The 22,278-nt window shown below is 45.2% G+C and overlaps 2 protein-coding genes across 3 annotated transcripts in view; both read left to right on the top strand.

The window, feature by feature from the left end:
* The window catches only part of LOC136047353 (histidine--tRNA ligase, cytoplasmic), a 513,020-nt gene that overhangs the window by 62,296 nt on the left and 428,446 nt on the right, over nt 1-22,278 (top strand). The gene's annotated exons all lie outside the window — the stretch shown is intronic.
* Nucleotides 1-22,278, top strand: part of UBE2D2 (ubiquitin conjugating enzyme E2 D2) — a 30,262-nt gene that overhangs the window by 3,407 nt on the left and 4,577 nt on the right. For both annotated transcript variants that reach the window (XR_010622087.1, XM_065734410.1), the window contains exons 2-6: nt 5,496-5,559; nt 9,857-9,888; nt 9,976-10,053; nt 10,142-10,247; nt 21,763-21,856. Coding sequence is in view for 1 of the 2 variants with exons in the window: in XM_065734410.1 (XP_065590482.1) it covers nt 5,496-5,559; nt 9,857-9,888; nt 9,976-10,053; nt 10,142-10,247; nt 21,763-21,856 (374 nt within the window). In the remaining variant the exon portion in view is untranslated. The remainder of the gene's footprint in view (nt 1-5,495; nt 5,560-9,856; nt 9,889-9,975; nt 10,054-10,141; nt 10,248-21,762; nt 21,857-22,278) is intronic.

Below are 22,278 nucleotides of genomic sequence, written 5' to 3'. Positions count from 1 at the left end.
TTATGGTGTCCAAGACTGCTTGTCACCAAGGGATCTGGGGGTTTCAGGCGAAGATTCTTGAAGACAGATTAAAAGCTCGTTTTGCTATCAAGTTGCTGCTGCTGCTGTAAGTGAAAATAAGGCTTACAATCAAGGTAATGATGTGGTCTCCGAGTCACTTAGAGCTTCTGGAAGGAGGGAGGACTATGGAGTGGAAGCTGAAAGGGCTCTGCATAATCTTTGATTGCAGTTCTGTCTGATGTGTTGGAGTGTGTTTGGGGAGCTGGGCCCCGTGCTGGGGAGCTGCCACAGTACAGCGGCTGTCCTCTCACGTGACTGGCTTCTGGGTGCTGATCATTATGCCAGAATCTGTAAAAGAACAGAATCCTTAAAACCAGCTTTGTCTCATAGCCAGGGCCTCCCTGCCATGCAGCAGATGGGGAGCGCGGGGCTCATTGTGTGAGGAGGTGAACTTGAGCATCTGTAACAAATGTCTCTGGAGTTGACGAATAAGTGAATTAAAACTTGGAACTTGTGCAAGGTTAAACTTGAAGCTAAAACTTGGAGCCCTTGTTTCTGAAAACTTCTTGTGCTGCCTGCCCATGGAGTCACTGATTCAGCTGCACTCAAATGCTGTGGGCCAGCTGCTGGGAAGTTGAATAATAGGGGCAGGGTGGCAGGTGGTGGTAGTCGGGTCTGGGATCTGAGCAGGGCTGGTGGCTCACTGCAGTACCCCTCAGTGGATGCTTTCTGTGACTTTGGTGCAGTGAGGCAGACTGGCTTACATACCCTGCATCTTCTCTAAAACGCTTTCCTGGAGCCCAAGGTTGTGCTGTACTTTCTGTTGGGAACTCAAGCACAAGGGTCAGTTTCTTGTGCAAGACTTGTAGCTTTCCTACAACACCTACTTTCCAGATGTAGTTTCATCTTACTTGCGCTTTGGGAAAGGTACTTGAACTTGCTTTGCACTGTGCTGTGCCTCCAGTTCCTTACTTTTGCTGAGGGTCTGATAAAAACTTCTAAGTTAGATTGAGGTAACACTGATCCTCAGTGGTGGACCTGGCTCCAGGGACCTTTCAGGGGAGAGAGCAGCCCCGAAGCTTGCTGTCCCACTGGATGCAGCTCTTGGAGGCAGGCTCCTCGGGTGCTGAAAACCCTAGCAGGAACTTGCCTGATCCTTTGCTTTTGCATTTCTGGAGCAAAGCCTTCTTCCAGACCTAAGGACTGGCAGCTCAACTGATAACCAGCTGCAACTTCCTCCAGGTACTGGTTTAAAAGCAGTGCTGTCAAGACCTGGTGAGTGACCAAGGAACCTTTCTGGGACAGAGAGAGAATACAGCAGGCCTTGCAGCGTGGGGTCTGATACGTGGTGTTGTCAGGTTTGTAGATGCAACCAAACTGCATTTGGATCCTCTGTATATGGAAAAGTTAGTTTCATGTGAACTTGAGTCATTAGCTCAGAGTTGAGCTGGTTGTTCTTCTGTCCCTCAGTAACATCTGGAAACCAAGCCTTGGGTAGGCTGGGAGTGCTAGCCATGCATTGGGAACTGCTCAGAAAGCTTTTAAAAGGTGAGGTAACCTTCTGGGTGGGTGATAAAGCCTGGCCTTGGGCTGCAGCAGTGCATGTGCTTTGTTTGTGCATGGAGAGGTGTAGCTGTATGCCACTATCATTCTTGTTTTTAAACTTGGCCCTACAAGTCTGTTAAGTAACTGATGGAAGTCTGACTAGCATGCAGGCAGCTCAAAGAGAAAGGTATGTTAAGTGTGATATCTGTGCCCTGCCAGGAAGCTCTGTGCTGTGATATTGCACCAGTGACATGGATGGCAGAGAGAGTGCAGCCTCAGCAAGCTGTGCTGTGCAGCTGACATGCTGAGGGAAGGGGTGACACCAAGGGGAACTGAGCAGGCGGGGGTGGTGGCCTCAGGTGACCCTTCTGAGGTTCAGCCAGGCCAAGTGCACGGTGCTGCTCCTGGATGGGGGCCATCCTGTATCCCAGGCTGTGTGCTGATGGCCTGAGCAGCCCTGTGGGAAGGGGGCTGGTGGGTGGAGATCAGTGAGCCAGCAGCATGCTGGCAGCCCAGAAAGCAGCTGTGTGCTGTGCTGCAGTGGGGTCGGGGAGGGGATTGTCCCCTTCACAAGGACCATCCTTCCCTGACCACCCCCCAGCGTGGTGTTCAGCTCTGGGGCCCAGCGCAAGAGAGATGTGGAACTGCTGGAGTGAGCTTGGAAGAGGCCACCAGGATGCTTGAAGTGCAGGAGCTCTTATCTGTGTCAGGAAGTGTTATCATGGCTCTGAACTAAGAGAAGGGAGAACTTAGCTCAGGTATGAGTGGGAGAATGAGATGGTAGGAGCCTGGCACTGCTGCCCAGAGCTGTGTTGCTCCATCCCTAGAGGTGTCCTGGACATGGATGGACCCTGGGCAGCCTGCGCTGGTGGGGGGTTCCCAGCCCATGGCAGGAGTGAGGTTAGGGCACTGGAAGGGCCCTCCCAACCCCACCATTCTGCAGTTGGCCCTTGCAGTGTTGAGGTGCACCTAGTGACATGCTGCAACAGTGCTTGTGCTCCTGAGGTGTCCTAGGTTCATAGGTACATTAGGTTGGAAAGGACGTACAAAATCATCTAGTCCAACCATCCTCCTATCACCATCCCTACCCACTGAACTACTAAATCAGATCCCTTAGCACCTCACCTAAACACTTCTTGAACAGCACTGGGGATAGTGCCTCAACCACCTCCCTAGGCAGGCCATTCCAGTGCCTGACCACTCTTTCAGAGAAAACATTTGTCCTGTGGAGCTTCAGCTTTTCCACTGTTGTTTTGGCTGTCCTACAACAGCTGCAAGGCTTTGCATTGCACAAGCTTAATAGAAAAGTTTCACAGCAACTTTTATAAGTGCAAGGAGCCTGTGCATCACTTCGTACATAGCCCTCTCAGTCTGCTGTGGCCTGTGAGTTTGTATAGCAGAACCTGAAATGCTGCCATTAGTGAGAGCTGCGCCAGTGGCCCACCCATGTGGTGTGAGTATCTACCCAGTCATCTCTGCAGTGACATACTGTACACAGATTCAAAAGCTAAAGCGTCCCTTCTGCCTGGAACTCAAAATTGGAGAGTGATGGATAGTACACTGGTGAGAAAGGATGCTCCTGCTGACTGAGCTTTGTTGTGAGCCCTGCCTACAGTGAGGCCACATGATGTGCTGGGATGGTGCTGCTGTGGGGCAAGTGGTGGGGTAGCTCTGCCAGCTGCAGCATCAGTTTCCCAGTTGTGGTGGAGAAGATATGTGCTGGGCTGTGGTAGCTTGTAGTCTTGCATGACAGAGGTGTGCTCGTGCAATGGTATTTCTTCCCAGTGTGGCCTTGTTGTGTTGTAGGTGTGCACAGCAGGAGTGAAGAGGTTGCCAGATTATACAGAGGGGAGACGTCGGTGGTTTTTTTTCCTAATCAATATATTTGGCCCTTTGAGTACTGTGTACTAAATTGCCTTCTCCAGGAGATCAGGGTCAATAGCATTTAAAGTGTACCGTGCTCCGTACAGTTATGACATGCTCTTAGAAAAATGAGATGTCCCTGAATTCTTATTTTTACATTTAAGTTCTTATGTCTGTACTTACAGTTTGTCTATATAGCAAGTTGCTCCGTTCTCTGTGGCTGTGTGGTGAGGAGCATGTGCCTGCCAGGTGTATGGGAACTGTTGGATTGCCTGAGGTGAGCACCGAGTCAGCCACAGGGGCACAGGTGAAGGTAATGTACCTGTGTGATTGGAAGGGGTGGAGTCTGGCTCCACCTCTCCCAGACCCCATTGAAGGGCTGACCACCACTGGGGAAGGATCTCTTGTTGGAGATCCTTCCTGTGTGGAGTCATTGGTGAGCCTCCTTTTACTTACCAGTAGTCTGTGTACCATCTGTATAAAGCCTTACAGAAACATACCATCTTCTGTGATATCTCCTGAATTCCCTTCTTTAGAATTATCTGCCCTACACCAGGTGAGCAGGAAGGAGCTGGACTTAACTGGGACTGACACAGGGCTTGTGGCACTGTGCTGAGGGGCACTGTGTTTTTACGACCTCTGCTATCTGAATGTTGTGACAGTACTCACTGCTCTAGGATGAGGCAGAGTTCTACTGCTTATATTGGTACTTGATGTATTTGATGTTCTGAACAGGTGTGCAGTGGGTGGTGTAAAGTGTTTTGATAAGGGAATGAGTGCTTTATGAATCTCTTTGCTGGCTCATGCTTCAGGCAGGGAGGAAGAAGGGAATCCTCACAGGGCTAAAATTGGCTGCCCTGATCTGACTTGCATAGCTGACAACTCTGAAGGCCTTTGCTCTTATTTATTGGAGACACTTGGAGGTGCTGTCCACCTTCAGGTGTGCCACAGCCACTTCAGCAAGTGCTGTGTGCTCAGTATCTGTTTCAGTGCATGTCCACAGGGAGCTGTGACACCTGTGTTCAGGTCAGTGCTGTGTGGGGCTCAGCTGCCCCTGCCTCCTGGAGGCCTTCAGCCAGGCTGGGGAGGCTGTGCAGGCTGGTGCTGGTAGCCCTCACAGGCTGTGTGGTGAAGAGCTGTGTGTACAACAGGCTGGGGGGTTCAGAGTGCTTCCTGGATGTTATGTTCCGTTGCTCTCGTAGCTGTGGCCTGGTACTTGCATTTAGCTGAGCTATGATGAAAACAAACCTGCCAGGTTCAGAACCAGCACACTTCTCTTTCGCAGCCACACAGAGCTGCTCAGTGGCTGAGCCTGGGACACTGCAAACTGGCTTGATTTTTGGATTTTATTCCATTTGTGCTTGTCACTAAGTGTCTGCTTCCCAAGCAGTCTGCTGCTGTGAGCGGTGGATAGGTGTGGGCCCTGAGCCCAGCTGAAAGTCTGCTCTGAGCTGAAGAGTGGGGTAGTTTGGCTAACATTTGCTCACAGATACTTCGGGAATGTGGGTTTCTGTTTGTGGAGTCAAGCTGGAGGTATTGTGTTCTGTTGTTGAATCGTCTCTATGTAGTCTGATGAAACAACAGGGTGAGTAAAGTTCTTCAGTAAATGTAAGTGGTATGGTGGAACAGCTTGGCAGCTGTTATGGGACAGGAAAGAGGGGAGGGCTGGTGGTGGGTTGTTGGTTTAGAGCTGCCCTAGCTTTGTGGTCTGGATATGGTGCAATGCCTGAGAAATCTGGAGTGTAATCAGGGTACAAAGCTTTACTCTCAGTGAAGTCAACGTTAACCTGATAGACCCTGTAACTTAGTGAGGGTTGTGTGAGTGGAGTGTCAGGAAACCCAGGGGAGGTAACTGACGTGTGCACCAAATCTGTTGCATTTATTTAAGGAGTGGCTTTGTGTTCTGGAGTGTCAGCCTGGTGGTGGTACCATCTCTGTGGTTCTACCTCACTGAAGTATGAAGTTGATGAGCAATGTTTCCACAAAGAACAGGAGTAATAACCCAAGTGCTACCAGCAGCTTTTATGGAAATAGTGTGGTTGGTACTGAAATTAAATGAGACAACTGTTTTGTTTTTGTTTTTCTAGGAGTTGAATGATCTGGCACGTGATCCTCCAGCACAGTGTTCAGCAGGGCCTGTTGGTGATGACAGTAAGTATGCCACTATCACCATGCACTTGTGGTCCCTGTTTTCCTTCTAAAATGGGATACCTAGTTCCTCCATAAGGAGAACTTGTCTCTGGTCATGGTTGAAGTTCTAGAAACTGTTCCCCATATCATCCTGACACTTGTAGCTGTCCTGTAATACCTTCCCCCTGGATTACCTGACATCTGTTGCTATTTTATGGGGCAGCTCTGTTCCCTTTCTCAGTGTTCTGGCATTCTCGTACCAACCTTTGTGGGCAGCATATAGCTTCATCCCACCCTGGCCCAACCAGTGAGCAGCCTTCTGCAGCTGTCTGAACTTGTTTGGTACCTAAATTATATATAGTGTAGTCACATGGTCTCATGGAAGTAAAGCAATATGCCCCTAATGCTGGATGGTGGTACATCAAGGTCACAGTTATCTATATTTTACACAGGACTTAAAGCAACTACTGCATTTCCTAAAAAGGTAACATACAGTCCTTGAAGGTAGCAAGGTAAAATGTCAGTGGAAGGAGAACTAATTAGCGAATTGAAGCCTGAATTATAAAGAATTTCCAGTTGTTAAGTTACAGGAGCTCCTGAAGAAGCTGTTTGTTTTTAATTGCTTTGTGCTGTTGCACTATAGAGCATGTCAGTGTAAGAACTGAAAAACAAGGTGGGACCTTCAGGCAGGACTTCACTCAATGTGGTACTCCTGCAGCACTTCTGAGTATGCAGGATCAGAATGTGCAGATCCTGCTGCACTGATGGCTTTGTCACTGTGTGCAGGTGCTTAGCTTGAGGTGGAGTGCAGGCAGAGAATCCTTGTATCGCATGGTACTGCTGTGCTTAAAACCTGCTCTCTAATCCGTTGGCTCTGCCAGCTTCCCTGGAGGGAATAGTGTGCTGCAAAGGGGATAGCATGGGGCTGCCTTGTTGGCCCAGGAATCAGCTGCTGTGTTCTCCTGGTACGTGTGACCTGGGCATCTTTTTCTGCCCTTTTTGAAGCTCAAAGAGCTGTGTGAAAGAAGAATGTTTTTGTTTGAAGCCTTCCTCTGCATTTCTTTTCTTTGTGGTAAGATCTCCTGTTCTCTTGCTCATGTTTTCTACTAGAAGAGGGCAAGATGTGTTGTATGTCTTAATAGGTTTGTATATGGATCTTTCTTATTGCAGTTCTGGGCAGCATTCCCCAGGCTGCTGTGATTACCTGTGAATAAGGTAGCTTAATTTTTGGCCCCTACTACAGCTGCTGCTGTTGTGGTTTTCTTTTTTGCAAGAGGCCTTTGCTTTTAAACAAAACTGAAGTAGTTTCACAAGTTGGTCAGACCTTCTTACATTAAAATTTCTCACTCCTTGGTGAAGTGCAGCTTTTTTTTTTTTTTGTAATAGCATGAAGCATATGGTCCTAGCTTAGCTGGTCAGGGTCAGTAAGATTCCTGCAGTGACAGGACCACTTTTAAGTTTACCTTTTGCTTTGTAACTTTTATCACCTACCTGGGGAAAATTCAGATGCTTGCAGTATCAATTAAATTAATTAAATAAATTTGTGAGTATTAAAGCATAACATACCTGGGATAAGGCAGTGTATTGGTGCCTTTGTAGCAGCTCTGCCATGTCCAAGAGGCTCCATAAGAGCAGTTCAGCTGTTATTGGGGTGCTCACTGAGCAGTGTGCATCCAGCTGTGCAGTAGCAGCATCTCTGACAAGGGTGCTGCTCAGCATAGCATCCAAGCTTGTAGGAGGAAGGAGTGTTCAAGAGGGGATGCCTCTGTCTGTGCTCTAAGAACTCTTAAGCTTGGGTGTTCTATTACAAGAACGATTCTGAACAGTTTTAGCAGTTAATCTGCATTCAGAAGTTCTATGATATATAGAGACTTAAATTCCTAAGTGTAAGACCGGCTTAAAAAGGAGCACTTTGCTCAGGAATGGAAGGACTGGTTTTTGTGGGGACGTTAGTGCTTTGCAGTGCCTTCAGGCAAGTGAAAGCTGTATCTGTTCTGAGGGGTTTTACCAGTACGAATGAACTTCTGGTTATGCTGTAGCTTTCCTGCTTTAGGAATGGTATTTCTGAGAGCTTGCAGGTGTGTGGAAGAGGAATTGGTAATGTGCAGAGCCACTCTGAGGATTTTCTTCCCACCAACTTGCAGGTTTGACTTGTGCCATAATGAACTACTTTGTTTCAGAAGTGTGTCAAAGGCAGTCAGGATTGTCTGAAGGAGGTGGTAATGTCAAAGCTTTGTGTATTTGGCAGTAATACAGGAGAGGCCTTTGTGTCACCTTTCTGGTTGACTCCAAGAAATCCCCTGTTGACATTTTACCTTCTTGATGTGACCAAACAACAGTGACTGTAGTGGGAAGATGCTTTTCTTACAGTGCTCTGTGCTCTAGATCTGCCTGGGTTACCTCGTCAGAATGTTTCACAGTGCTGAGAACATGCTGTGCTTTCTTAGTGATGTTTTTTGCCTAGTCCAGCTGACGTAAACTGTCCCTGTTTGTCAGCAGTTCATCCCTATGCTTCATAAACTCTGGAAGGGGAAAAGCTGCTTCTGCTTTGTTAACTGTAGGGTCTGGATGTTTTCCCTTCGGGTAAGGTGGTTTTGTCATCCTCCACTCGGCTCCATCCTCTGTTTGGGAAGTACAGTTGGGGTTATATTCAGATTGCTGTATAATTCCAGTGCTGAGATACCCTGCACAGGCATTCTTTCTGGTTTCTCTTTAGTTTAAGACAATGACTGTCACTGTTTACCTTCCTGGCATGCAGGGGCGTTCAGGTCAGCATCCAGTGTTTATATGTATTCCAGCACAGCTGTAGTCAATCTTAACCTGCATCTCCTGATGCATGTGAAAATCTCAGCAGTTCTTTGGTGCTAATATGGACTCCTCACTGGCTTTTTACACCCCTTCTTGTTCCAGTGTTCTCCCTATCCAGCTACCATCAGTGGACCTGCTCTGAAGCTATCTGAACCTTTTAAAATGGGTGAATGTTGCATTTTAGAGCATGAGGCATTGTCTTGATTTCCTGACTCCACGCTGAATGTAGTTTTTCCATGCTAGCTGCTGTCAGCATCTGTAATACCCTTTGTTAGGAAACCTGCTACTTCAACCAGTTGCTTTTGTACTTGAGTCTTGGCAGGGTTGTTCCTACTGTGCCTTTTTACATTCTTTCTGAGATCATACTCTGTTGTAGTGCCTGTACAGCATGTAATTAAAAACAACTCATGCTAGAGTGGGACATAAAGTGCTACTGTGTCACAGCTACCTTTTGGCTGTGGTGATGGTGAAAGCTGGGGACACTGTTCACATGTTAATTGTGCAACTGCAGATGGTTTCTACTTCTGTGCCTTAAAGACTTGTACGACTGGAGTCAGCTTGTGTTTGGCTCCTCAGTTCTAGAGACATGGTGCAGCCAACATCCTGTCAGAGGGAACCTCCACAGTACCTGACAGATTGTTAAGCTGGTTTGCTATGAACAGGTTAGCTTTGGGACGTTTGGAGAAAGCAAGAACCCTGATGCACATACTGGGCAACTTTAATACAGATTAACAGCACTGATTATTTTCCTTATGTTCTGCAGCATAAAGAAGTTCTTCAGAAGCCTTCTGTATTACCAGATTAAGATGTTCTCTTGGACAGATGCATATGAGTGAGACTTAATTTTTTTCCATTTAACCTGAAGTATACTGGCACACTGGTCTCAAGTGTTCAGCAGACTCTTCTTACATTCTCCTATGACTTTGTGCTACTTTGTGTTGCTTTAATGAAGTTTTCAGGGTTCCATGGAGGCTGAAGTTAAATATTCAGTCAGAACAGTGCTGACTGTAGGTGAACTCCTTACACATGCTTTACACAAGGCTTAGGCTTACCCTTAGTTCAGTTAATGAGCCACACAGGAGAGATCTTGTTGAGGAAAGGGATGAGCGTACTCTGTGCCTTTGCTGTAACTCACTCTGACAGGGCAGTGTAGCTGTTGGAAACTGGGCTTCAGGTAATGGTAGACTTTCATTGGAAACTGCAGAATTGAATGCTCAGATTTGTTGGGTCTGAAATGATGAATAAACTGTCTGGGTTTTTGTTGCAGTGGGGTTTCTTTCAGGGTGCAACACAGGTATGCTGCTGCAACAATTTCTGAGAGTGTGGACTAAATGTACATGAAATATGGAGTACACTGCCCTGACTCTGTTCAGCTTCTTGGCTGGTGTCCTTGCAGTTTTTCAGAAGGTTTTGGTTTTTAAAATAGACTTCTCTGTATTACTTTCTCTTGACATTAAGTAGTTCATTACTTGAGCTTCTCCAAACCAAAGTAAATCTCTCTCTTTTTCAGTGTTCCATTGGCAAGCTACAATAATGGGACCAGTAAGTATGAGAGAATTGATGTTCATAGCTTCTATGACCAGTCTTCTTGTAAAAGCTCAAACTGCAATGATTCCTTTTCATTAACAGAATGACAGTCCCTATCAAGGTGGAGTATTTTTCTTGACAATTCACTTCCCAACAGATTATCCCTTCAAACCACCTAAGGTGAGTGTCTTGTGCCATAGATCTATTCATTACCGTGTGGTGTAATGTACATTTGTGAGCCTACACTGAAATTTTCCTTCTTCTGCAGGTTGCATTTACAACAAGAATCTATCATCCAAATATTAACAGTAATGGCAGCATTTGTCTTGATATTCTACGATCACAGTGGTCCCCAGCACTAACTATTTCAAAAGGTACCTTCAACACTCACTTAATTTTACTATACTGTAATTAACTACTGATCTACATTTAGAATATAGAAGAAAAATGCTGCATTCTTAGCATTAACTGGTTCTGTGATCTCAGCTTCAATCTTGGGGTCCCGGGTGTTGTAACTTGTAACCTGTTATTTGCAAGCACTGGATCATCCTGTTTCTTTGACTGTAGGGAGACTTTGGTTTTGCTGTGAGATACAGTAAGTCTTACTGAATTAAGTACTGAGTCTTGGTAGTTCTACTCACAGAGATGTACTTTAGGAGAGACATTTGAACTTAAAAGCATGTAGTCCATGACAAAAGAAGATGCTAGTGTTGAAACTGTACAGTAAGTAAAATATGTAGGAAAATGGCAGTGGCCTTTTAAGGAAGGCTAACAAAAACATACAGCTCTTCTCCCACCATATGTGATGTTCTCAGACACTTTGGTTCAAGGCTAGTTACCTCTCTTAACTGTTCTCCTTTCACTGAGCTTACAAATTCCTGCGCCTTCTGTCCAGCTGAAGACACTGTGTTTATTTAAAAAAGAAAAAAGGCAAAACAGTATCTTTTAACAGAAATGAATCTGCTGTTGCACAAAGCTGAAGGTCTTTACTGCAACTTGAAAGCTGAAGAAATAGTGCCAGTAAAGAGCAAATGACTGTCTGCTTGCTGTAGCTTTCTTTATGATGCTTTCAGTAAAGTACTAGCTCCTGTTAGAAGTACTAAGATAGTATAACATATACAACAGTTTAATCAAAATCTAATTGGCTAGAATTCTACAGCTGCAGAATATGTAATATGGCATAAGAAGTTATTCTTACTTGTCTTAGGGACCCTGAAGTTAGCTTGTATGCAATGGGATGATAAATAGCATGTTGGAAAATACCGGGATATATGCTGAAGTTGTGACAAATAGGGTGAGAATTTAAGGCCAGTGGAAAGCATCGGCAGACTAGCTATTAATGGCTGTCAGAGAGCTTTAATCACAAAATACTTCATACCTTTACTTAATTTTAAGAACCAAATCCAGTTGCAGTATGCTTTTCCAGCTCCTTTCTTCCTCTGCCTTGAGCTCTTTTTTCTGATCCTCTTCAAAGTGCATCCTTCTGGCTTAGCTGGAGTAAGCCATGGGATCAGCATGGCCATTCTGTCACCATCTTCCCTTCTAAAGCGTGCTTCCTGAGATTAGGTGCTCATATATTACTGGCCAGTTGTCTCTCATTGTACATTCACATGAACTCTCTGCCAGCTCTCCTGTGTGTAGCACAAAATGCATGCAGATGTAACCAGGGAGAAGTCCCACCAGGGTTCTCTTGGTGTTAATTCAAGACTGAATTAAAGGCAGCAAAAGAAATATTGATGGGTGACTTCTGTCAGAAAAAGAGATGCTTTCTGTCTGAAGGCAGGCCAAATTACCACTGGGCATGAGTCAGAAGAAGCATCCCTATCTTGGTCAAGTACAAATAAATTTTACCAAGAGGTCAGTCTTCTAGGGTGGAAATCTTGTTTTGAGTAAGGCTGCAGCTGTGTTGTTACAGATTTCAGGGCTATTTCAGCTCCCTAGTGACTTCCTGATAAGCTTTCCTGAAGAGTAAATGTGTTGCTAATAGGAAAAGCTGTTATTCACAGGAATTACCTAACCCAACAAGACTTCATCTTCATGCTGAATATCTCATGCCTTACCTCCCTTCAAAAGCAGCTCAGTGGGTGTGGGGCAGGTGTGCTTTCTCTACTGATATAGAGATTGGGGAAGACTGGGAACAGTTCTTCCATTTAACAGTTTATCATTTGCAGCTTCTTTCTGAGGCTTCTGGAAAGATGATTTTACCAGCAGCTCACATAGGTGAGATGTTAAGTTGCAGTTACCATCTAGTAGCCCAGATTTCGTGGATGTGCTGCTTTTCACCCTCCCATGCAAGAGGAGAGTGGTGTGCAGTAACTTACTGCTTATAGCATCCATTTCTGGTGGAAATACTGGGGAAAGTTATGTCAATACTAATTAATTAGGAGAGTGTAAGTGGTAAAGGTAGGACTTCTGCTCCAGCAGGATGGCAGCCTGCTCCAAAGGGCAGTCCAGTGGATCTGGTTTGGGAACCTGCGTCTGCCCTCTTTGCAGGGTGAGGTAGCATGTGCCTGAGCTTGGGGCTGTCAGAACCTTTATTTGAGTCTGCTCAAGAAGCACAAACTTTCTCCATTACTATAAGTAATTAGAGGTGATTGTGGCTATGGTAGAGGTGACTAGCGTCTTGGGTTTTAATTCTTTCTTAGTGTTTACCACTTCTTCAAAATGGATTTTGGAGAACAGGGAGAACAACATTGAACTTCTGAAATAGAGTTACTAACAGACTTGTTGGTACTGGAGTAGATATTCATTAAAAGGTACACATTGTCAAATAATTTCTAAATGTAATTGTGAATGCAGCTTGGTGGTTACCTCAGTTCCCAAGCTTAAACAGAATGCATGAACTTAAGTGATCATCTGTAATCTGTAACAGGAGAATAAAGTCTTTACCTGCTTTTATTTGTTCTCAGATATGTTTGGGCAAACCCTACTTTTCTCTTGAGCTTGACAAGTAGTGTGCAAGTTGTGTGAAACTGAAATATTCCTTCAATAAAGATTAGATGACTTGCTCTCTTTCCTTGCATTTCTGTGTGTGTGCTGGGTGCTCAACAAAGGAGCCATGGGCTTCATATTTGGAGCATTGGCAGACCTAGCCTGGTGAGTAACTTCAGTCTCATTCACTTCAAGAATTCAACCTGAGCCATAGAAGGTTTTGGTTGGAATGGTCTTTTAGGATCTTGTAGCTCTAACCTCCTGCCGTAGGCAGAGACCTCTAGATCAGGTTGCTCTCAGCTCTGTCCAGCCTGGCCTTGAATGCTTCCAGGATGGGGGCATCCATAGTGTCTGAGGGCAACCTGTTCCAGTCCCTCACTGCTCTTGCATTAAAGTATTTCTGGTATCTAGTCTAAATCTACCTTCTTCCAGTTTAAAGCCATTTCTTGTTATTCTATCTCTCCATGCCTTTATAAAAGTCTGTCCTCAGCTTTCCTGTGGTTTCCATTTGGGTACTGGAAGGCCACTGGATCCCCCTGGAGCCTTCTCTTCTCCAGACTGACCAGCCCCAGCTCTCTCAGCCTGTCCTTGTAGGGAGGGGTCCTCCAGCCCTCTGATTGCTTTGTGGCCCTCCTCTGGACCTGCTCCAATGGCTCCATGCCCTTCTTGTGTTGGGAGCCCCAGAACTGGTGGTGTCTCAGGAGACCAGAGTAGAGAGGCAGGATCACCTCCCTTTACCTGCAGGTCACTCTTCTCTTGATTCAGCCTTCTGGGCTGCAAGCACACACTGCCAGCTCATGTTGAGTTTTGTATCAGTGGACACTCCCAAATCATTTTCCTCAGGGCTGCTTCCAAGCCATTCTCTGCCCAATCCGTATCTGTGCTTGGGATTGTCCCAGCCCACATACAGGACCTTGCTCTTGGCCTCAAAAGGTCAGCATGGGCCTGTATCTCCAACCTGTCCAGGTCCTTGATGTCATTCGTTTCCTTTAGCAAGTCAACTGCACCACTCAGCTTGGTGTCATCTGCAGAGTTGCTTACAAAGATGTTAAAAAACACCAGTACTGATCCCTGAGGATTGCCACTCATCATTGGTCTCCACTTGGACACTAAGCTGTTGACCACAATTCTGAGTGTGACAACTGAGCCACTTCATTATGCAGTGAGTGGTCTGTCTGTCAAATCCATTTTCCTTGTGTTTGATGACCACGTTGTCATGTGGGATGGTGTCAAGTCCAGGTAGAAGATGTCAGTTGCTCTTCCTTTATCTGCTCATGCTGTAACTCCATCATAAAAGGCCTCCAGGTTTGTCAGCCATGACTTGCCCTTGGTGAAGCTGTTTGGTTTACCACCAGTCACTTCATCTTTATTTTCCGTGTGCATCAATAGGGTCTTCAAGGGGATCTGCTCCATTATGTTGCCAGGCACAGAGCTGAGACTGACTTGCCTGTAGTTCCCTGGATCTTCTTTTTTCCCTTCTTGAAAAACAGGGTTTTCTTTCCCCTTTCCAGTCAGTGGGAACTTCACCAGGTTGCCATGACTTTTCAGATACGATGGATAGCAGCTTGGAAACTTCATCTGCCAGTTCCCTCACAACCCAGGGATGAATCTCGTTGGGTCCCATGGACTTGTGCACCTTCAGGTTCTTTAGGTGGTCTCAAACCAGGTCTGTGTTTTCAGCAGGCAGATCTTCCTTCTCCAAGTTCTTACCCTTGCTTTCTGCATCTTGGGCAGTGTGGCTAGAGCTGTTGCCAGTGAAGACTGAAGCAAATAAGTCATTGAGCACCTCAGCCTTCTCTGTATTCCTTGTAACCAGGTCTACAGTTTCCCCACGGGGAGGGCTCACATCTGACCCGAGATTCCCTCTGTATGTGGGGAAGCTCCCCTTTATTGAGAGCACCTGAGCACCAGCACAAGCTGGCAAGAAGCTGTGGTGTCTCCATCCTTGGAGATGACAGTAAGTCATCTGCATGTGGCCGTGGGTGAAACACTCAGACCCCAGGTGCTTCTGAACATGAGACAAATGGCTGTCTGAAACTTGAGTGATTGTGCAGGCAAATGCTTCTTCCAGGAGTCAGTTTGCTTACTGTTTTGAGGTTGTATTTTTTATTCTATATTAATGAAAGGTAGAACCTCAGTGGATTTCATGTTTACTTGTTCTCATATACACAAAACGAAGTGACTTGTTCAAAGTCAGTTTAACAAATTGAAAAATATCTCAGCTATGATACTAAAATAAGAAAAAAAGGAAAATTAAGAACGTAAAGCTAAATCACCTACAAAGCTGGTTGTTAGAAACCTTAGAACACTGGAAACTTCAGCAGTTAAGTGCTTTGTATTCAGTATCTCCCAAAGTACACTTCTGAGCCTTTTTGTAGTAAGGCATGCTGAATGACTATGCCTGTGCTGTACGTGGGGATGGCTGTTCAGCTTCTGTCTTGGCCTTCACAGTAGACCTGCTCCATGTGCAGATCTGAAAGTTGCTAAGAGAAGCTTGTAAAGCTGTCAGAGTGCTCTGTGCTTGTCCTCAGATGAAAGCTGTAAGTCCTCACGGTGGAAGTCCATCCAGGTATGCACCTCAACAGCAGCAGCAAGCTGCCTGCAGCCCCAGGCAGCCATGGACCTTGATGCGGAGGGCTTTAGCTGTCAGGATGACTGTTAGGAAAGGAGGAACCTTAGCTGTTCTGAGGAATAGGGTAGCTGGCCAAGGCCCCTGGAATGGAGTTAAGAGTTGTTGAGCAGTGATGTGTCCAAAGCTCAAATATGTGCTACATAAGATTTTGTAGTCCCCAGAGTATCAGGCTAAACTAAACCTGAGCTTCATTGATGTTGAAAAACATGCATCTGGGTACAAGCAAGATCAAAAGCAAACACTTTCAGAGCTGGTAGCCTGTTCTCTAGAGGGATAACTCAGCCCTTTCTACAGGAAGAACTTAGTGGCACAATGTTTGTAATCTCTCTGTAGCACAGCAGGGAGGGGTGGGCTCGAGGTACTGGCATGGTGTACAACTGCTGGTGCTGCCCTTTCTTTGTCTTGCTGCTCTGTGTCAGCACACAAGTGTTTAGATTATATGATGAGATGACTATGACTTGAGCCAGGGTTGGTAGCTGAGTACATATCCTGCAATCCTGACAACCTGACATTGAAAGGAATTCCCATTGCTTTGCCAGTACTGTAACAGGAACTTTCTTGGTTCAGTCTTTGCCTGCTCCTTAGAAATGGATCTTCTTTTGGTGGGAATAGTCTGGCTTGATCTGATGAGGCCTTTTGCCGCACATAGGAATTGACTCTACAGGGATAACTTCTTTTTAAGAGACAGCTGCTTTGTTCTCCTCATTCCACTGATGTGCTGGAGTGCTCTTTACCTGTAAGATAAAAGTTCAGATTAGCAGGGGGATTCGTGGAGGGAGAACGTCAGTGAAAGCCTTAGCTGTTTTTGACCTGAGCTCCTGAGTACCCAGGGAAGCATTTTACTCCTGGATAGGTTGTAGGTTGACTGGTCCTCTTCAGAGAGCAGTAATAGTGCCAAGCTGCAGTTGGACCGTAACACCAGTTATGAAGCTTCTTTTGAGTAGCTCATTAGCTTGGCATTGGTGCTTGCTTTTTAATTTGTGCTCTGTGGTTCATCTGGAAACTCCATTGCTCCTCAGTTGCTTCTCATCCTGAATTTGCCTATAGATGAATGGCTACTGAGCTGAGTTTTGTTTGAAATTCCAATTAGATTCTAGCTTGAAGTAATGGATACAAGGCCCATTATAGCCTTCTTAAAGATTGTAATGTTTTGCCTTCTGAATTTAGAGGGTGATTTCTGCACTGAGGAAGTGGAGATGATTACTGGGAAGAACAGATGATCTTGTAGAGGTCTGTGCTTTAGGAGTCATGATTCAGGCTTCTACATAAGTACCATCTTTGTTTCTCAATTAGCTGGGCTCACCGTCTCGGTACGGTGTGATAGGGCATAGCTGGTATTGGCCTCCTATAGTACTGATATGTAGAGGAACTAGAAGCATAGCTTTAGTGCTCCTAACAAGGCTTAATAGAGACTTTCAGTGGTAACCTTTCTTACAACAGACCGGGGCTAGTCTTGGTCTAACAGTCTGCACAGCTATGCAAAGGTGTCACGCACTAGGCTGATATGCAGCTTCTTCTGGCTCTTAAAGCTACTGTCAGCTGCAGCTGCACGCTCCAGATATGCAAAGGTGTCAGAATTGCGTGGTACACTTAATTACATCATAAAATCATCCCTGCTGTCAACAGAACTTGATTGCCATTGGTGCTGTTGACTTCTTTTCCTGCTGGAACTCTAGGAAAGACTTCTGGATGTGGAGCTCATTCTCCCCAGTGAGCCAGGGGCTTATAAAGGGTCCAGGGGTTTATAAAGGTGTCCGTTTACCACTGTATTCTAGGAGCTTGATGTGCCTCTTAGCATTGTGTGGGCCAGTAGCATGTTCCAGTAAGCAGATGGTGGGGTTAATTGTTTTCCACATTGCTCATTTGGCTGGTGCTGTTAGGATATGTGAAGATCCTGCTTCTTGAATCCTGTCCTGGCTAATGATTGAGCTGTTTGTGGCAGAAGAAATGCAGCCGTGGAGTTTACATATTGAACTTGCATCTACCTGCAGTTTCCATCTGAGATTTGGCAGAGTGAGAAGGATGAAACTGCCTAATGGCAGACTCCACTGTCAGCGATGCAGGCACACAGCACAAAGGCCTACTGAGAAGATGAGTTAAGTCTTGCAGCAACAACATGTTTTTAAGTTTGTTGACGAGCTGTAGATGACATGGTTCTCTGCATGTAGGAGCTACCATGAGAGAGACCACCCTTGAATTTTGGAGCATTATATACTGTAAAGGGAAGTCTTGCAGTGTAGGCTTAAATCAGGGTTGTGCACTGTTACACTGAGACCTCAGCTGGCCTCCTTGCTGGAGTATCCTTAATCACTATAGAATGTTAAGTGATCAGACTGCTTGGGAGCATCTTATCAGCACTCCACGGGGGACCTAAGCCTGTTGCTTCTTTAGAAGCACTTTGTTAACAGTCTTTCTCCTTGATTAGTCCAGTTCTCTCAGTTCTTTATTTAAAGGTTGTAAAGTACTTGCTCTGTGCTAGTTTGTAGAAGGGAGTCCTCTGAAGGGTAAGCTGTTCTCTTTGTCTGTGGCAGATAGATGGAGTTCACAGTCAAAGTATTGGAGTTAAACAGGGTACCCACTCTGGGAAATAAAATAAAGCTGGAGAAAAACCAGTTTTTGAATGAAAGGAGGCTTTAACGGACTGTTTTAATTTGCTTAATGTTTTGCTACAGACTGGACTGCTTTTGCATTTAAGAGTGAATAGATGAGAAATAACTCTGTACTTGAACCCTTTGAGTCAGTGGGAAGTTAAATTATGTATTCTACTATTACTGACGAATGCAATCCTAGATTCTGAAGTGTGCACACTCCTACACTGCTGATGTATTTTTCTCAGTGAAAGACTTGAGAAATGCTGTCAAACGTTGCAGTCCACAAGCACTGCAGCAGCCTTGCCTATTGTCAAGCAGGATGAACAGATCATGGTATAAAACAATGTCACTTTGTGCATCTTGTACAGTTAACCTAATCTGCAGTAGTTTGATGTCAGAAGTATCACTCCAAAATTCAAATAAATTGACTCAATGGTTTCAAGCTGCACCACCACATTCAGCCTAATTCTGTGCTCAGAAGCCTTGCTTTTGTGAACTTATATACTGTTGTACACTGTACTGTGTCCTGCTAACATTGTCATTTGACAACAAACATCAAGGCTTTACTGTGCAGTTCACACCAGTGATGCTCGGTTGCCCTGCAGAAGTGTTCTGTTTGTTCTCTTTTCCACAGTGTTGGCTTATTTAATTACTGCATCAAAGAACTCATACAAGTAACTGACACTCCTAAATATCTATGGGTTAGTTGCTCATTTCTTCTTGCACTTGGGTTCTTCAATTTTATGCTGAGGTATGTTTCATTCCAGGGGCTTTAATGGTGGTCTGGAGGCTGCCTACAATGGTTGGTCTAAACTTTGTGCATGTGTGCTGTGTTCTGATGGAAAACCTCAACAGAAAAATGTCCTGAACTTTATTTTGGACAAGCAACTGGTTTCAACAGGCTATCAAAATTAAATCACTCGAAATAAAATCCAGGTAAAAATGCTTTGCGTGCTGTACAGGTAGAACAGAGAGATGTGAAGTTATAAGAGCAAGCATAGTGGAGGGTAGTTCTGATAAATGAAGACTTAAAAAGAAAAAAGCAACTGAATGAACGTGTCGGTGTGGCTTGAAACCATGTGATCAAGTCCATTTTCTAAAACTTTGGAGTGCTACTAACTAAACACAAGTGATCTATGAAACAACATCTATGAATCGTCTTTGAACTTATTAGAATGGCAGAATTAATGGCTGGAAGCACACAGCTAGTGATCGAGCTCTCATAAAGCACAGCCTCTTTCAGTGAGGAGTATATGGCAGTGTTTTCTGTAATGATGGTGAGCTGGTCATGTTAAGGCACTGTGACCCTGGGGCTGCTGTAGCTGTGGGGGCACGGAGCAGTGCCCTGGCCTTCCTGCTGCCTGTGCTGGATGACAGCCTGCATGGGCTGCTGCTGGGAGCTGGGCCAGGAGCTCCTGCCCAGTGCTGCGGGGTGTGCTGCCAGTGGCTGGGGAAGGTGGGCAGGTGGGACTGAACAGGTCTGCAGGTGGGTGCTGCTGGGGGGTGAGCTGTCTTGTGTGGAGGTCTGTGGTAAAATAAAACTTCATTGAATCACAGAATTGGAATGTTCCCATCTAGAAATTCCCACAAGCATCGAGTCCAACCCCAAGCTCCATGCAGTACCATGCAAATTTCAAACCTGATGTCTGAGAGCGGTGTCCCAGCAGTCCTTAACCTCTGGCAGCTTGGGGCCACAGCCACTGCCCTGGGGGGCCTGTTCCAGTTATCCTTGGCTTGATTTCTTCCTCCTGTTAAAAGGGAAGGGACAGATGTTACCTTTTCTTACTCATCCTACCACCTGAGGAAAACTGTCTTATCCGTCTGTGGAGACTGGCAAATATGAAGACATTGGCCACAGGAGAAGAGCTGCAGAAACTGCTGTGATCATGCTGCACTGGCTTTCTGCAGGTGTGTCTAAGGTGGTAGAGAGAACAAAGCTGAAACTGGTTTTAATGACCTGCTGTGTCTCTTACAGCCTTGTTTGCCTTCTCTTTCAGCCTTGTAAGGGACAGCAGTTCAGGTCTAGTGGTTCCTATTTGCCTCTAGTGCACAACTGAGATCATTAAGCTCTGAAGCTGTGTTCAGACAGGTAGTTGAATCTGTGGTCCAGGGAGTAACTGATGGTGCAGAAGGTTCTCTATTTTTTTTTTAAATTACAAGTTCACAGTAGAAAACCATGAGTACAGAGTTAAATTGACAGTCATGGATTTAAAACTTAAATCCCAGTTGTTCCTTAAACAAGAAGTCCATGAAACTTAATTGGTTCAAGAGATGGCTGGTACTGAAGTTCTGAGACCAGAAAAGAACGTAAAATAAAAAGCTATTTGTAGATGCACTTCTGATGGTTGGTCTTTGCAGTAGAGACTTCACTGGGATGAAGCCCAGGTGTTATGGGGATGGTGATGGGATATTACTGAGTTCTTACATATGATGCTGATAGGAGTGGGGCAGAGCTGTTCTTGTAGTTGGCAGACATAACCAACCATCCTGGAGCTCTCAGTTCTTAGTAGCATGTGTGATGAAGATCTGGTCGGACATGGGCAGCTATTCTGAGGTAATGGTGCTGTTCTGACCCTAAGTGGAGGAGGATGCTGGAGGAAGAAATTGTTTTTTATTTGAAAGCAGGAAGTATGTTCATTTAAATCAAGAACAGATTAGAAAACTTGGTCTTGGAGCTTTTGACTTGAAATTCCTACCATGCCCGTGACAAGCCTACAGAAACATGCAGGAAAACTGAACTTGTGCTCATCATGAGTAGCTCATGAAGCTTTCACTTCTGTCCTACCTAGAATCTCCTGCAGTTTGCACAAATGTCAGAGCTGTTCTCCTTTTCTCTAGCTGCACCTTGCCATTCTCTATTTAGTGATATTCCTTAGAAGCTCACTCTTTTGTCCAGGCGAATTGTGGAGTGCCTGCTGTTCTCTTCCAATGCAGCTTATGTCTTGCAGCACACTCGTTCTGCCTCCTCAGCTCTAGGTCGGAGTAGCAAGTGATGGAAGTTCTCACAGATGTCCAGTGCCCTCAGACTTGTGGTTGCTGTCACCTCCAGTGTGCTTGGAAGAGGCCTCGTGACAACTCTGTTAGTGCTATGGATGAGGGAACGTGCAGAATGGCTCTGCCTGTATTGCATTCAGCCAGTTATAATCACAGGAACCTTTGGTATTCCTTCGAGGGCAGGAAGCCCCTGACATGCTTCCTGTGGTATTGTCCTGATGTGCTTTGCTTATAGCTTACTCCTTTTCATCTCTTCTGCTTTGTTGTGAACGTAGGAATGCACACATCTGTCTGTAGTTTTCTGGTTCCCTATATGGATGAAGGCTGATGCTACACTAGGCATCATGTGACTGGGATGTGTGAGCTACTGGTGCTTCAGTGTTGAGTGCTTTGTGTCTGGTGTGAATGCAGAAGCTGAATTTCAAGTGTGATAGCAGGTATACTTCTGAGAAGGCTTTCAGGTACTATGTCAAACAGTATGCTTCTCCCTTAGGATTTAAGGGTTCTGTTTGGATATTCCTGTCCAGGTTGCCAGTTTTAGTGATGAGATTGGAAAAAGTTGTAATTACACACAGCTGATGATTTAAGAATTTTTGCTCAAAATGGCTTGGCTAAGGCACGTGGGATTACTGCACATCACTTTAAGTAATGCTGCTAATACTGATGCCTGGGGGAGCAAGTAGGCTGCCTGACTTCTGCAGCTGTGTTTGAACTAATGCAGTGTTTTTTCTCTCTCCCTAGTACTTTTGTCCATCTGTTCTCTGTTGTGTGATCCCAATCCAGATGATCCTTTAGTGCCTGAGATTGCACGGATCTACAAAACAGATAGAGAAAAGTGAGTATGGAAGCCAAAAGTGTAACATAAACAGAGTTAATGCTTAAATAGCAAAAGGTCGCTAAAAAAACCCAACAAAAATCACTTCTTGGAAAAGTGTGAACTTTAGTTTTTTCCTTCCTAACACTGTAAATGTGGTGGGTTGAGGTTTCCATGGGTTGTATAATACAGCTATTTTGACAGCTTTAGATTGCTGTAGGAAAAAGATGTATTTTCTGCTAGAAGTAAAGAAAGCAGAGGCCTGGTTCTTCTGTGGGTTTGTTACCGCATTTTCATTCTACACACTAGTTTTTCATGTGTTGGAGCCATTACAGGTTTGCTTAATGAAAATGTAAAGTAAACAGTGCAGATCCATTTCATATGATATTAAGTTAAGGCTCCTAAAATATGATCAGTTTTACTGTGTGCTTTAATCTTACGTA

The sequence above is a fragment of the Cyrtonyx montezumae genome, unplaced genomic scaffold (assembly GCF_038088225.1).
Source record: "Cyrtonyx montezumae isolate F1298 unplaced genomic scaffold, pur_monq_1.0 scaffold_18, whole genome shotgun sequence".
Taxonomy (NCBI): Eukaryota; Metazoa; Chordata; class Aves; order Galliformes; family Odontophoridae; genus Cyrtonyx; species Cyrtonyx montezumae.
The sequence above is the reverse complement of the archived record's forward strand: the minus strand, read 5'-3'. Positions and strand labels throughout refer to the sequence as shown.